Below are 16,126 nucleotides of genomic sequence, written 5' to 3' on the forward strand. Positions count from 1 at the left end.
CCAAAGACCACCCTGGCTCTTTCTGCCTTTCCCACAACCTCCCATACTAGGCCTTGATCGAGGCCAAGAACAAGATATTCTGCCACTGGTTCTGATCATTCTGCCGAGTCACATGGACCCAGCCCCAGTTTCTGTGGATACCCCATGGCTTCACTTAGTGCCTGCTAGCAGAGAAGAGCTAGTTAAAAATATTTAAACAAAAATAGCCAGGTCCTGAGGTGGCAGGACAACAGAGGTTCTGCACATGCCAAGGAGACTGACTTGGACTAAAGGAGAAACTGGTTACCCCACAGAGGGCAACATCAGGAAGTGCCGAGGGCACTGACAAAGGCCCCAGGAGTCTATTTGGCAAACAGGAAGGTTGGAACAGAGAGCAAACAGAAGTGAGTGCACGAGGAGCATGAGTGGGAAAGCACAACAGCAGACCGCCATCTTGGATCCCACTTGCCATCTACTCAGCCCAGTGTTTTGGAGTCTGGAAAAAACTTCTCATTCAGACTTTCAAATTCAAATGTTTATTGAATGCTAACGTGTGTCAAGGAGCTCCTTGGTGTTTGAATTGTGTCCTTCCAAAAGACATGTTGAAGTCCTAATGCCTGGTACCTGTGAACGTGACCTTGTTTGGAAATAGGGCCTTTGCAGATGTAATTTTGGAGTCTCTGGGTGATGAAAGAAGTCCCTGGGTAGCACAGATGGTTAAGCACTCAGGTACTAACTGAAAGGTTGGTTGCTCGAATCCACCTAGAGACACCTTGGAAGAAATGCCTGGTGATCTCTTTCTGAAAAGTTACAACCATCGAAAATCCTATGGAACACAGTTCTACTCTGACACACATGGGGTTGCCATGAATTGGGATGGACTCAATGGTAACTGGTTTGGTTTGGATTTCTTTTTTTTTTTTTTTTTGGTGTTGCAAATGGTTACAGTTCAAGTCTACCCAGAGGCACCTTGGAAGAAAGACCTGGCAATGTAATTCCAAAAAATCAGCCATCGAAAACCACATGGAGCGCAGTTCTATTCTGATACACATGGGGTCACCATGAGTTGGAATCGACTCGACGACAGCTAGTTTGGGTTGGCTTTTTTTTTTTTTTTTTTTTGGCAAATATAATAGTTAAGTTTACATGAGGTCATACTGGAGTAGGGTGGGCCCTAATCCAATATGACTGGTGTCCTTATAAAAGGGGAAGAGACACAAAGGGAAGACAGCCATGTGACAATGGAGGCAGATGTGGCGACAAGCCAAGGAATGGCAAGGATTGCTGGGAGCCGCAAGAAGCCAGGAGAGAGGCATGGACCAGGCTATCCCTCAGAGCCTCAGAAGAAATCAACATGGCAGACACCCTGATTTGGATATCCAGCCTCCAGAACTGAGAGATAATACACTTCGGTTCATATAAGCCACCCAATGTGTGATATTTTGTTACGGTAGCCTAGGACACTGACACCTTCACTTTTCCTCCTGTCAGAATGCTCTGTCAGTCCCTCCTGGGATGCCCATGGCTCACACATTTCAGAGCCAAGCACAGCTCCCCACATCAGGGCCACCCCCGCCAGGCTGTCCAAGTGCACTTGAGACTCAAACCCAGTGTGTGAGCAGAGATGGGCACTCAAGGTTGGAAAATGAAGCCATGAGTTATTTAAGTTCCTTTCACTTAATGTATCAAACTAATATGCTGAGGTACTTTTCGTCTCACAAGGGACCATTTGGCAGAATCTTGCACCGAGTAAGCGTTTAATGTTTACTGAATGAATCTGTAATAAAGTTGAATCACTGAACACATAGGAGAAACATAGCTTATTAGAGGAAGGCAGCCTGATATTGGAAAGGAGATATCGCGCCTTGCTAATCTTGAGTTCTTTGAGCAGATAAATAAGCATATGCGTAAGAGGGGACCACAGAACCCAATTTAATTTGACTCTCAAAAACCTGTGGAAAAACCCCACTCTAAAAGGCTGTTTTTACAAGATTGAGTCAGGAAGAGTTGTTTTATCACGAATATGGAATTGGCTTAAAGAGTATAAACAAAGCTGAAGATAAATGGATACATTCCCAGATGGAAAATTATAAAAGTGGGGGTTTCCTATGATCTAATCTAGGGTGAGGAGCTCTGGTGGTATACTGGTTAAGTGCTTGGCTGCTAACCTTTCATGGGTGAGAAAGATATGGCAGTCTGCTTCCGTCAAGATTACAGCCTTGGAAACCCTATGGGTCACTATGAGTCAGAATCGACTTGATAGCAGAAGGGGAATCTAGGATAGGTCTTTTTTACAGGTTTGTATGGTTAAGAGTTTGGCTGCTAACCAAAATATCAGCAGTTCGATTCCACTAACCGCTCCTTGGAAACCCTATGGGGCCTTTCTACTCTGTCCTATGGGGTTGCTATGAGCCGGAATCAACTCAACAACAATGGGTTTGTTTGTTTGTTTGTTTTTTGTCAATGACTGAGAAGAGAAAGTATATATTGGGCCTCCAGGTTCAGGTAATACCTAGTTCTCCTGGGGAGAATGTCAAGTTGATGGAAATTCAATTTAATTTGAACAAGAATATGTTGTTTACTGAATACTTATAATGTGCTCAGGCCTTGGGGCTTAAAATAAGAGTGCAAGATAGAGTTCCTGGCCTTAGAAGAGCCAATAGTTAAATTAGGGTGAAAGCCCTACCTTCGTTTTCAAGGTAAATGACAGAAGGTAAAACGCAATGGATTGCCTAAGTGGGAGCTCAGAGAAGCGGGAAGGGTGTGATTGAAGTAGGCAGGTGTCATGGATTGAATTGTGTCCCCCCAAAATATCTGCCAAGTTAGCTGGGCCATGATTCTCGGTATTGTGTGATTGTCTACTATGTTATACGATTGTCCACCATTTTATGTGATTTTCCTATATGTTGTAAATCCTATCACTATGTTGTAATAAGATGGGTTAGTGGCAGTTATATTGATGAGGTCTACAAGATTAGGTAGTGTCTTAAGCCAATGTCTTTTGAGATATAAAACAGAGAAGCAAGCAGAGAGACAGGGGGACCTCATACCACCAAGAGAGCAGTCCTTTGGACCTGAGGCTCCTGTGCTGAGGTGCTCCCAGACCAAGGAAAGACTGATGATAAGGACCTTCCTCCAGAGCCAACAGAGAGAGAAAGCCTTTCCCTGGAGCTGATGCCCTGTGTTTGGACTTGTAGCCTACTTGACTGTGAGAGAATAAATTTCTCTTTGTTAAAGCCATCCACTTGTGGTATTTCTGTTATAGCTGCACTAGATGACTAAGACAGAAGGCACCATGGAGGAGGCAGAGTCTGAGGACAGCCTTGAAGACCAGCTGGAACTTGGGTGGGTGTGGAAGAGGTGGAGGGCGTGCTTGTTATCACAGCTGACCTGCGATGAGCGTTTACCAGGCCTACCGAGTGGAGGGCTTGGGCCTGAGCTCATTCAGCCTTGCGCAGTCTGGGAAGGTAGTTCCATCCCCATCTTCCAGGGGACGAGTAAGCCACCTAAAGAAGTCAGTAATCTGTCAAGCTTAAGTTGCTGGGAAGATGCAAGAGACATTGTTCTGCTGCCTCCAATTCTAGGCGGGTGCATCCACCAGAGCAAAGGCCAGGAGCAGAGATTCCCAGAGCCCTCTAGGGAGAGACTGGGCGGGGCAAGGCCAGCCGGGATGATAGGCTGTATTGGGGACCAACGGGAGATTAGGTTGGAGCCTACATTAAAAAAAAAAAAAAAACTTTTGCTGTCAAGTCAATTCCAAATCATAGTGACCCTATAGGGCAGATTAGAACTGCCCCATAGGGTTTCCAAAGAGCAGCTGGTGGACTCGAACTGTCGACCTTTTGGTTAGCAGCTGTAGCTCCTAACCACTGAGCCACCAGGGCTCTGGCTCTGAATCGCAGAGGACCTTTAATCTTGTCTGGGAACTTGAACTTTATCCTGAGGACACTGTGTTGAGTCAAAGAGGAAGGAAATTGGAACCACACTCTGGAGTTTGGGGTCCTGGACCTAGAGACCTAGGTCTGGGGCATGGGGGAGAAATTAGGAAGGGCAGACAGATGGTTTGGAAGAGAGGTGGAGGGAAGACTGGCGTGTCTGCCCCAGCACACTAAGCAGAGTACAGCCCTGTCCCAGGACAGCTCTCGGGGCCTCACATCCTGGGGAACATCCTTGGTGTCCTCAGGGGCCAGGCATGCTCAAGAACCACGGCAGGTTCTCAGGAGTGCCTTCCCTGGCTGTGCGGATATGACGTGGGGGTCCTGGCCCTTCCACCTACTGAATCCGTTCCCCATTGATCAGAGCCTGACAGAACAGCAATCCACAACTACAGTGCCCGTCAGACCCAGTATCTAAGACCCCAACGGCACGGGAGGCCACCAGGGGACTTTGAACAGAGGGCTCACAGCACAGTGTCTGGGGCGGATGAGGCAGCTGAGAAGCCGCCCCTATTCTAGCTAACCACCTTCAGTTCCTTCAGCTGTTCTGGGGTGATGGCCTGGCAGGCAGTCACCTCCCCCAGGTCACTTCCTTCTAGTGGCCACGTGGTGTCTGCAATTGGGCATGAGGCTCTGGGGCTGTACGGTGTTTGGGGCAAGCAATTACTCCATTGTTCTTGCGTGCTGTCAAGTTGATTCTGCCCCATAGTGACCCCATGTGACAGGGTAGAGCTGCCCCACAGGGTTTCCTAGGCTGTAATCTTTGCGGAAGCAGATCACCAGGTCTTTCTCCCTCGGAGCTGCTGGGTGGGTGCAAACTTTCAATTAGAGCTTAACCAGGGCCATTAATTACTCCACTAAACCTTGGCAATTCAGAAATGCCCCTGAGGCAGCTGTACTGGTGGTGACAAGGACACAATCCTGGACTTGAGTTGGGGGATGGCTGGTGGATTCCTGCCTGCCACCGGTCAGTCGTGTGACCGGAGTCAGTCACTCAACCTCTCTGAGCCTTAGTTTCCTTACCTTCAGATAGGGATGATAATTATACCAATCTCATAAAGTTTTTGTGAATTTTAATGAGAAAAAATCCCTCTGGTTGGCTCAACCAGGACATAATACAGGGGTTCTACTGCTAATTTCTCTAACTCAACCATGGGCATTTCCCATGCAATAAACCTCCCTTGCCCCCATCCTGGAGCCCTGGTGGTACAATGGTTAAGAGCTATGGCTCCTAACCAGATGGCTGGCAGCTGGAATCCATCAGCCACTCCTGGGAAACCCTATGGGGCAGTTCTACTCTATCCTATAGGGTCACTTTGAGTCAGAATCAACTCGATGGCAACAGGTTTGGTTTGGCCCCTATCCTGGAGTCCCTGGGTGGTGCCAGTGATTAAGTGCTGGACTAATAACTGAAAGATTGGTGGTTTGAACCCACCCAGAGGCACCTCAGAAGGAAGGCCCGGAGATCTACTTCTGAAAGATCACAATCTTGAAAACCCTGTGGAGCATTTTTACTCTGAAAACACATGGCGTCATCATGAGTGGGAATTGACTTGATGGCAACTGGTCTGGTCTGGTTTGGTTTGGTCCCCATGCTGGCTGTTTCCTGCTGTAGTCATGCTCACCATACTGAGTCGTGCTGGTCTCTGTACTTCTCTGCCCCCCTCACTAGACTGTGAGCTCCTTGAGGGCAAGACTGCATCTTCCCTCTCTTTATAATCAGCACCTAGGCAGTACCTGGCATATGGCAGGTGTCTAAATGTTTGACAAAAGATCAATGAAAGAATGACTACATTATCAATTAACCTTGTAATAAAGGAAAATGAGTTCAATTTGACAAAAAAAAAAAAAAAAAGTGTTGGCACATAGAGGTTATCACAGTTTTTCCTGAATTCTCCTAAGCATCTGTTTATTAATTCACTTTACACATTTTCCAAAAATCAACATGAAGGCTATTGGTGTTCTCTTGCTAGAATTCCTATCTCTCAATTTCCAGAAAATATGAACACCACCAACTTCCACCGTTTCCAGTTACCTCTCCTGTTCTTTGGGATTCCTCATCAAAGACAAAGAGTGGGGGGTCTACTTTCCAGCAAAGACGGGGTATGTACAGCCCTTTAGTGGGTGAGAGACATGAACCAGTATTAAGGGGACTTTGCGAGGCTCCTGCTTCTACCTGGGGACAAAATTCTCCCCTAATGTTGTCTGTCTCCCCTTTCCAGCCTTCATATTTTCACACTCTCAGGAAAAGGCGAACGTGCAAGAGGTTGGAAATTTTGCTTTCCCACCACCTTCGTGAACCTTCTCTGTCTTCCTCGGCCACATAGCCTGTGCCCTTGGGGTTCCTCTAGCTTTGAACACAGCTTAGAAAACCCTCCCAGCTTCAGCATTTTTACTAGCTCAGCTTCTCTTTACCTTTAGCTTTCTTGAACCGTTTCTTAAATGTAAATGCCATCTTTGTACCAGCCCTATATTTCTCTTTTGGAAACCTGAGTTTATAGGGACCTCAGGTTTGATTTGAGCAGATCTAAACTAGATAAAGAGGCACAGCTGCCCCCTGAGTGACTCCCCACCCATACACTCACATGCAGAAAGAAAACCACGTACCGCTCTGTTGCTGAAGTTATTGAAGTTCTCAGCCAACACCTGCCTGATCATGTCCGGTTCAGAAATAACTATGAACATCCGACGACCAAGATAGTACCTGGAAGAAAAAAAAAAAAAAAGATTTCTTTAAGATGCAGTTTATTTATCCACCCATTCCTCCTTTCCAGAAGGAATTCACAGTGGCTTGGAATGAAGGATAAAGGATAACTAGAAGGTGGAGGTGCGGGGCAGATGAGGAAATACATACGCTAACCCTGAGGAGCTGCACGGGTGGCGGTCTAACATCAGAGACATTTGTGGAAGCCAAGACAGACATGTGTGGAATCCCACCTCCTACCTGTCCCTAAAGACTCTGAAATGAATAAGACTGTCCCTATAGAACCTCAAATTCCTGGGGAAAAAAAAAAAGAACAGACTTACTGGGCTGGTCGAGACTGGAGGACTCTGCCAGACTGTCGCCCTGAGATACTCCTTAAGCCTTGAACTGAAACTAGCCCCTGAGGTCACCTTTTAGCTAAATAACAGATTGGTTCACAAAATAAAAAATATCATCCATAAGTACTGCACTTTTTTAAAAAAAACCATCTGCATGAGACCAAATAGTCAACAATTACTTTAAAACAAACGTGAGAATAGAAGGGGGCAGGAAAACTAGATTAAGGGAAGTGTTACAGCCAGAACAGAAATAACGACAAAGTTCATGCATGGTGAAGAATGTGACCAATGTCACTGAGCAACTTGTGTTATAAATTGTTGAATGGGAACCTAAACTGCTGTGTAAACCTTCACTGAAAACGCAATAAGATATTATTAAAAAAAAAAGATGCAGTCCTTGCCCCCAAGGAGCTCATAGCCTGGTGGGAAAGGCAGACCTATAAATGTAAATACAACAATAAGGGGTTCCTAAGATTTTTTTTTTTTTTTTTAAGATCCAGAGGGAAACCCTGGTGGCGTAGTGGTTAAGTGCTACAGCTGCTAACCAAAGGGTCGGCAGTTTGAATCTGCCAGGCGCTCCTTGGAAACTCTGTGCGGCAGTTCCACTCTGTCCTATAGGGTCGGTATGAGTTGGAATCAACTCAACGGCACTGGGTTTGGTTTTTTTTTAAGATCCAGAGAAGGAGCCTTGGCGGTGCGGTGGTTAAGCGCTCAGTTGCTAACCAAAAGGTCGGAGGTTCAAACCCACCAGCCGCCCTGTGAAGAACAATGTGGCAGACTGCTTCCATAAAGGTGACAGCCTTGGAAACTCTATGGGGCAATTCTACCCTGTCCTACAGGGTTGCTGTGAATTGGAACAGACTCGATGGCAATGGGATTTTTTTTTTTAAGGTCAAGGAGCCCTGGTAGTGCAAGAGTTAAATGCTCGGCTGCTAACTGAGAAAGGTCAGCGGTTTGAACCCACCAACAGCTCTGTGGGGAAAAAAGACCTGGCGACCTGCTCCTGTGAAGATCGTTGTTGTTAGGTGTCGTCGAGTCGGTTCCAACTCATAGCGACCCTATGTACAACAGAACGAAACACTGCCCGGTCCTGTGTCATCCTCACAATTACCGCTATGTTTGAGCCCACTGTTGTAGCCACTGTGTCAGCCCATCTCACTGAGGGTCTTCATCTTTTTCGCTGACTCTTTTTTTTACCAAACATGATGTCCTTCTCCAGGGACTGGTCCCTCATAATAACACGTCCAAAGTATGTGAGATGAAGTCTTGCCATCCTTGCTTCTAAAGAGCACTCTGGCTGTACTTCTTCTAAGACAGATTTGTTGATTCTTTTGGCAGTACGTGGTATATTCAATATTCTTTGCTAACACCATAATTTAAAGGCATCAATTCTTCTTCCATCTTCCTTATTCGTTGTCTAGCTTTTGCATGCTGAAGGAAGAAGACCAAGCTGCACTGAAGACATTGGCCAAAAACAAGGCTCCTGTAAAGATTATAGCCTAGAGAACCTATGGGGACAATTCTTCTCTGTCCTATAGGGTTGGTGTCATCAACAACACATGACAACAAGATCCAGTAGGAGTTTCTGGTTGGTAAAAACGGTTAAGGCACTTGGCTACTAACAGAAAGGTTGGCAGGATTGTCATGAGTTGGAATCTACTCGATGACAACTAGTTTTTTAAGATCCAGTAGTAAGACAAAAAGAGAATAGATTAAGCCAGTTGGGGGCTTGGGGAGGGGTGAACATCTGGTTGTCACATCTGTATATGGAAGGAGCTCAGCAGATACTTAGGATATTAATGAAGGAACGGGTGAAAGTCTCAGCTTGGTGGCAATGAACGCTAACCAGAGGCAGTACTGAAGGGCATGTTTTCTATTCATTAAAGCGCTGGGTAGAAAGGCAACCAGGACCCAGCTCCAGCCTTCATGGATCTCATAGTCTGGTGGGAATGACAGTTAGGTACTCAGCCTACAGAGCAATGATCTGGCAGGAAGGGGTGACTTTGGAGGCACACCCAGCTCAGTGCTTGAAGGAGAGAAAATGAAGGTTTCTCGGAAGCAGTGCTTCCCCAGCTGTGTCCAGAAAGGTGAGCAGGCCTTAGTCCAGGAGGGGGGCTGGCAAAGGGAGGTGAGCGCGAGCCGGGCAGAGGAATCGGCACGTGCAGCTGCCCAGGAATGCGCCTGATTGGGGAAGTCTGAGAACTTGACTCCCAAACATGCACAGCAAACCAGAGTGATGACAAGCGGGCCCACTGCGCAATGTCATGTTTTTAGTGTATGAAATTATCCGTTCACGGATGTAATTTGATCACTGCTGTATCCAGCTCACAGCAGTGAGGAACAGATGTTAAAGGGTAAAACCACAAGACGTGAAAGCAGCCAAGTTTCCTCTAGCATCCTCAGTTGTCCAGAGCTTTTCATTTGCCAAATGAACAATTTTGAACTCCTCTTACTGATTAAGAAAAAATGAGAGTTTTTTTTTTTTTTTTTTGGCACCAATAGGTACTCAGAAAATATTCACTTGAGTGATTATATTTTCCAAAAATGTTGGGGAGATACTTGGGTCACAGGAATTCAACAGATATGGTACAAAGAAAGGAAGGATAGTAGCTAATTTTCCCATGGTTTTAAGCAATATCAAAACAACCCAATAAGGCTACATAAGTCAATGCCTTTTAAAATTTATGGGACGTGTCATGGAATCTTTTGAGAATCTAGTGAAAGCTGTGGATGTTCTCCTAAGAAAAATGAGTATTCACAGCATTTTTGTATTCAATATCAAGGGATTCTTTCTAAAGCAACACTTCTCAAACTTAGAATGTGCTTAAAAGTCGTTTGGGTTTGAAGAAATAATGACTGAAAATTCCCCAGTTTGGCAAAAGACATATACTTTTAGATTTAAGAAGCTGAGCGAACCTCAAATAGGATAAACTGAAAGATATCCATGCCAAAACACATTATATATAATCTTCTGAAAACTAAAGGCAAAGGAAGAATCTTGAAGTAGCCATACAGAAATGATGTGTTAACTATTACCTCAACATAGTACTAGAGGTTTTAGCCAGTGCAATAAGGTAAAAAAAAGAAATAAGAGGTAAACAGATTGGAAAGGAATAAAGCTGTCCCTAATTGCAGTTGACATGATTGTCGACACATTGGGTTTTTTGGGGGGGTATGATTGTCTAAATAGAAAACTCCAAGGAATAATAATTTTTTTAAATCCTACAACTAATAAATAAGTTCAGCAAGATCACATGATTCAAGGTCAACACACAAAAATATCAATTATATTTCTATATACTAACAATGAACATGAGGAAACCAATTTTAAGACACAATACCATTTACAATCACTTCAAAGAAAATGAAATACTTAGGTATAAGCCTAACAAAACATGTATAGGATCTGTGTGATAAAAATTACAAAAATGCTGATGAGAAATCAGAGAAGACATAAATAAGTGGCAAGACATATCATGTTCATGGCTTTGAAGACTCCACATAGAAAAGATTTCCATTTTCCCAAAATTGAGCTATAGATTTAATATAATTCCTGTAAATACCCCACCAAGATTTTTTTTATAGACATAGACAAGCTTATTCTAAAATTTATACACAAAGGCTTAAAATAGCCAAAACAATCTTAAACCAAACCTACTACCGTTGAGTAGATTCTGACTCATAGCGATCCTATAGGACAGAGTAGAGCTGCCCCACAGGGTTTCCAAAGAGTGGCTGGTGGATTTGAACTGCCGACCTTTTCGTTAGCAGCCAAACGCTTAACCACTGCACCACCAAAGCTCTAAAACAATCCTGAAGAAGAAGAATAAAGTGGGAGTAATCAGTCTACCCGATTTCAAGACATAGCTACAGCAGCCAAGTCTATGTGGTATTGGCAGAGGGATGGACAGAGATCAATGGAAAAGACCTGCACAAATATACTCAGCTGGTTTTTGACAAATGCACAAAAGCAATTCAATGGAGAAAGGATAGTCTTTTCAACAAACTGTGCTGGAGCAATTGGACATACATAGGCAAAAAAAAAAAAAAAAAAAAAAGAATCTCACACCTTATATAAAAATTAACTCAAAATGGATCAGTGACTTAAATTTAAAATGTAAAACTATAAAACTTTTAGGAAAGAAAGCATAAGGGAAAATCTTTGAGATCTAGGGCTACACAAAGCGTTCTTAGACTTGACACTAAAAAGCGCAATCCATAAAAGACAAAAATTGATAAACTGGACTTCATTAAAATTAAAAACCTTTGTTCTTTAAAAGACTCTATTAGGCTAAAAAGACAAAGTACAGACTGGGAGAAAATATTAGCAGACCACATATCTGACAATGGACTGCATCTAGAATATATAAAGAACTCTGAAAACTCAACAGTAAAAAAAAATCCAATTAGAAAATGGGCAAAAGACATAAACAGACATTTCAATGAAGAGGATATGCATATGGCAAGTAACCACATGAAAATATGTGCAACATTATTAGCCATTAGGGAAACATCAAATAAAACCACAATGAAATGTCACTACACACTACCAGAATGACTAAAATAAAAAACAGTGAAAACACCAAATGCTGGTGAGGATGTGGAGAAGCTAGATCATTTGTACGTTGCTGGTGCGAATGTAAGATGGTACAACCACTTTGGAAAGCAGTTTGACAGTGTCTTACAAAACTAAGCATATGTTTACCATATGACCCATCAACTGCACTCTAGGGCATTTATTCCAGAGAAATGAAGATGTATGTTTATTTCGGAACATGTACATTGATTTTCGTAACACCTGGATTCATAATGGCCAAAACCTGGAAACAACTCAAATGTACTTCAGTGGGTTGATGGTCAAACAACTCTGTATATCCATATCGTGCAATTCTACACATCAGTAAAAAAGAATGCACAAAAAGTACACACAATTTAGATGGATCTCGAGGGGATTACACAGAGTGAAAAAAGCAAATCTCAAAAGTTACATGCTGTATGATTCCATTTATACAAGATTCTTGAAATAGCAAAATTATAGAGATGGAGAAGAGAGTGGTTGCCAGGGGCTAGGGATGGTGTGAGGGTGGGTGGGTGCGGCTTTCAGAGGGTAGCACTAGAGAGCCTGTGGGATGGACCGGTCCTGCATTTGGCTGTGGTAGTGGCACAAATCTATACATGGGATAAAATTGCATGTTGTCGTTGTTTCCATTGAGTGGATTCTGACTCACGGTGACCCCAAGTGTGCAGAGTAGAACTGTTCCATGGGGTTTTCAAGGCTGTGAGCTTTTGGAAGCAGATGCCTAGGCCCGTCATCTGAGGTACCTCTGGGTTGGTTCAAACAACCAACCTTTTGGCTAGTGGTTGCCACTTACATATGCATACACACAAATACCAAAAAACCAAAACCAAACCCATTGCCATTGACTTGATTCTGACTCATAGCGATCCTATAGTTCACAGTAGAACTGCCCCATAGAGTTTCCAAGAACGCCTGGTAGATTTGAACTGCTGACCTTTTGGTTCGCAGTCGTAGCACTTAACCACTACACCACCAGGTTTTCCTCACAGAGATAAGTGTATGTAAAACTGGTAAAACCTTAATAAGCTCTGCGGATTGTATCATTGTCAGTTTCCTGGTTCTGCTAGCACACTATAGTTATGCAAGATGTTAACCTTTGAGGGAAACTGGGGAAAAAGTACCTGGGACCTCCCTGAACACTGGCAGATTCCTGGGGAGCTTAATCAGTTACGGAGTCACAGCCCTGCTCCGCCTCCCCACCCCAAGTCTGATCTAGTAGGTCTGGGTGGGGCCCAGGAATCTGCATTGTAACAAGCCCTCCAAATTCCAGTACAAGGAGAGCAGTCCTATACAAAGGAACACTGTCCTAAAAAAAAAAAAAAAAAAAACGTTGAATTGATTCTGACTTTTCATAGCGACCCTATAGGACAGTGTAGAACTGCCCCATAGGGTTTCCAAGGCTGTAAATCTTTACGGAAGCAGACTGCCACATCTTTCTCCCAAAGAGCGGCTGGTAGGCTCAAACCACTGACCTTTCAGTTAGCAGCAGTCAGGGCTCGTTAAGAACACTTTCCTAGGGCTGGTCAAAATCTCCTGTGATTTTCAGAGCACTCAGAAAATAGCGATGGCTGGCCCCACCCAGCCCTACTGGACCACCTAATTTTAACAAGCTCCCCAAGGGGTTCTGATGTGACTGAGAATAGCCACGTTGGGGCCCCACAAACCCCAAGTTAAAAACCCTGGTCTATACTTAGCCAAAGGCTCACACCCTTTCTTATGTCCCAAAACTCTTGGATGAAAAATGAAAGAGTTTACACTGGGGCTCGCGTACATTTTGGTAATGTATTTCGTATTGATTTAGTATTATCAAAATAATTGGATATGTCATCTGGATTTTTTAAAACAAAATAATTCTTTTATATTCACTACAAATGGAAGTTGTCCGTCCAAGTAGTCACCTTGGGAATGCTGGCGCTTTTTTCTGGCAGTGCTGCTAATGCTAAGAACAATTTTGCAACAATTCCTTCAGAATTCCTTCAGAGCTGATATATGAGCCTCATGAGAAAACTGGCCCCATTTTATGTGTAAATTGTGTAATCTTGTGAATGTATACTTATAAGAATGCTCCTATGTGGTTTGAGGAGCTCCTGGGCAAATCTCGAATGAAGAATAATGTAAATGAAGTTTGTCTTAAGCACACACAGCCTTCCTTTGGGGTCCCTGGGACACGCCCAGTGTTTTTGTCTGCCCTTCCCTCCTTGAGCGACCACCCCTCACCTATTCCACCCAGTCTCGTCGTTCTTGTTAGTGGGTGTTGAGTCGGCTCTGACTCATGGCGACTTTGTGTACAATATAATGAAACGTTGCTTGGTCCTGTGCCATCTTCACGATGGTGGCATATTTGAGTCCATTGTCGTGGCCACTGTGTAGCACCTTCCAGCCTAGAGGGCTCATTTTCAGCATCAATCGGATAATCTTCTGTTGTGATCCATGGGGTTTTTCATGGGCTAATTTTCCAAAGTATACCAGGCCTTTCTTCCTAGTCTTCTTAGTCTGGAAACTCCACTGAAACCTGTCCACCATGGGGAACCCTGCTGGTATTTGAAATACCAGTGGCATAGCTTCCAGCATCATAGCAACATGCAAGCCACCACAGTACAACCAACTGATGGGTGGTGGTGTACAGTCTGAAGGAGCTGCCAATGACAGACTCCTGCCCCTCTGGTCACGGGGATAGACACCTGATCCAGCCATGGCCAATCGCAGTATCTCATCCCCTTCTGAACAGTGACTGGCCCAAGGGGTGGGCACATGACCCCATCAGGGCCAATCAGAATCCTCCCCTGGGATTAATACATGGATACCTGGGTGAAAGGAAGCACTGGTGGCATAGTGGTTAAGTGCTATAGCTGCTAACCAAAAGATCGGCAGTTCGAATCCACCAATCCACCAGGTGCTCCTTGGAAACCATATGGGGCAGTTCTACTCTGTCCTATAGGGTTGCTATGAGTCGGAATTGACTCGACGGCAATGGGTTTTTTGGTTTTTGGACCCGGGTGAGAAGCTCTCTCTCCTGGAGCTGCTCAGCTGGGAACATATGGCTCCAGGGCTGTTGGTGGCAACTTTCTGCCACATAGAAAGAACCAATGTGCAGGGAGAACCAACAGAGACAAGTAGAGATTGAAGATGGACAGACAGCATGTCTAGGAGGAACAAAGTCCAGTTCACGGTCCTGGGCTCCATCTCACTCAGCCTTCCTTTGACCCACCAAGCTTAAAGGAGTTAGCTTGTGCTCATGCTTGTTTACCTTGGGTTTCCATTACCCATGATCAAGAAGCCCTAACTAATATGGTGCCTCTTTTTCTGCTCATCTTTCGGACTCCCAATACCATTGTGTTCTCAAACATGCTCCCCTAAAGGATCAGTTAGGTATGTGTGTGAACACGTGGCCGTGTCTTGTGCTTCCAGACGTGGTGTGGCAACTGGAAAGCAGTGCACCGGGAGCAGTCGCCTGGATCTGAGGTTATCCAGCTCTGCCGCCCTCTCTAGGAAGGATCCTTGACAAACACCTAAACTCCCTGGTTTCCACTTCCTTGCCTCTCAAATAGGGGAGTAAAACCAGATGATCTCTGAGGTTTCCTGTAGTTTTAATTCTATACTTCTTATGATTTACAAAGGAAATTAAATTATGGTCTTTGAATGTTAGGTCTAGGCTCTATAGGGTGTGAAGAAACTTCCTGTATCAGTGAAATTCGTCTCTGGATGAGTTGAAGGCCCTTCTCAGAACCTTCGAGGTAACTATGACAACAGCAGCAATTATTAGCATTTACTGAGTGAGAAGTTCTTACCTGCCAGGACTCGTTCTAAGTGTATTACCTGTATTACCTTGTTTAATCCTCAGAGAAAACGGACAAGGTAGTTATTATAGCGACTTTTCAAAATAGGAAACTGAGACTCAGGTTAAGTGATTTGCCCAAGTTCAGGACATGCCCCCGAGCTGAAGCTGCCAAAGCCTGTGCCCCCAGCTCTGAGCACATGTCCTCTACAGGGCGGGTTTGTGGGCCAGCTCTACCCTGAGCAGGTGTGACAGCACAGGTCAGCTCTCCTGGCTGTGGAGCCTGTGTCTTGTAAAGGTGGAGACTGAGAAGGTTCCTGCTTAATGGATCAGGAAAGCCCTAGCCCAACGGAGAAGGTCAGGCCTGGCCTCCCTCTCACCTAGATGGGGATATGGTCACCTTTTGGGGCAAATAATTCTTAAGCAATGATTCATTTACATTTACTTCTCCATGTAAGAATTTGTTTACTCAACTCCAAAGCACCTGGCTGAAGGGAAAATTTAGTCAAGCCAGTGAATATTTTGTAGACGAAAACAACACCTGTTTGACTTGTTTAATGGGTGACTTTCTTTTTTTTAAAACTGACCAATCAATTCAAACAAATTAGGTCACAGCTGCCTTCCAGGAACCTGAGGAAGCGAGGGCTGCTGGTATACCCTGGGGGCTGCTCAGGTGTGCTCCGGAAGGCCTGCCCTGGTCAGGGGTGACTGAGCCGTAGGCTGTTCATGGGGGTCACCACACATACCCACGTGGAAGTTGTCTTAGTCACACAGCTAATGAAAAGCTCACTGTAAACTCTACCCGTAGTTCTGTTA

General features: G+C 44.5%; 1 protein-coding gene across 3 annotated transcripts in view; it reads right to left on the bottom strand.

Annotated features, from left to right (window-relative positions):
- Positions 1 to 16,126, bottom strand: part of TBXAS1 (thromboxane A synthase 1) — a 174,952-nt gene that overhangs the window by 91,170 nt on the left and 67,656 nt on the right. For all 3 annotated transcript variants that reach the window (XM_049893416.1, XM_049893418.1, XM_049893417.1), the window contains exon 4: positions 6,522 to 6,618. In XM_049893416.1, coding sequence (XP_049749373.1) covers positions 6,522 to 6,618 — 97 coding nt within the window. The remainder of the gene's footprint in view (positions 1 to 6,521; positions 6,619 to 16,126) is intronic.

This window comes from Elephas maximus, chromosome 8 (genome assembly GCF_024166365.1).
Source record: "Elephas maximus indicus isolate mEleMax1 chromosome 8, mEleMax1 primary haplotype, whole genome shotgun sequence".
Classification (NCBI taxonomy): domain Eukaryota; kingdom Metazoa; phylum Chordata; class Mammalia; order Proboscidea; family Elephantidae; genus Elephas; species Elephas maximus.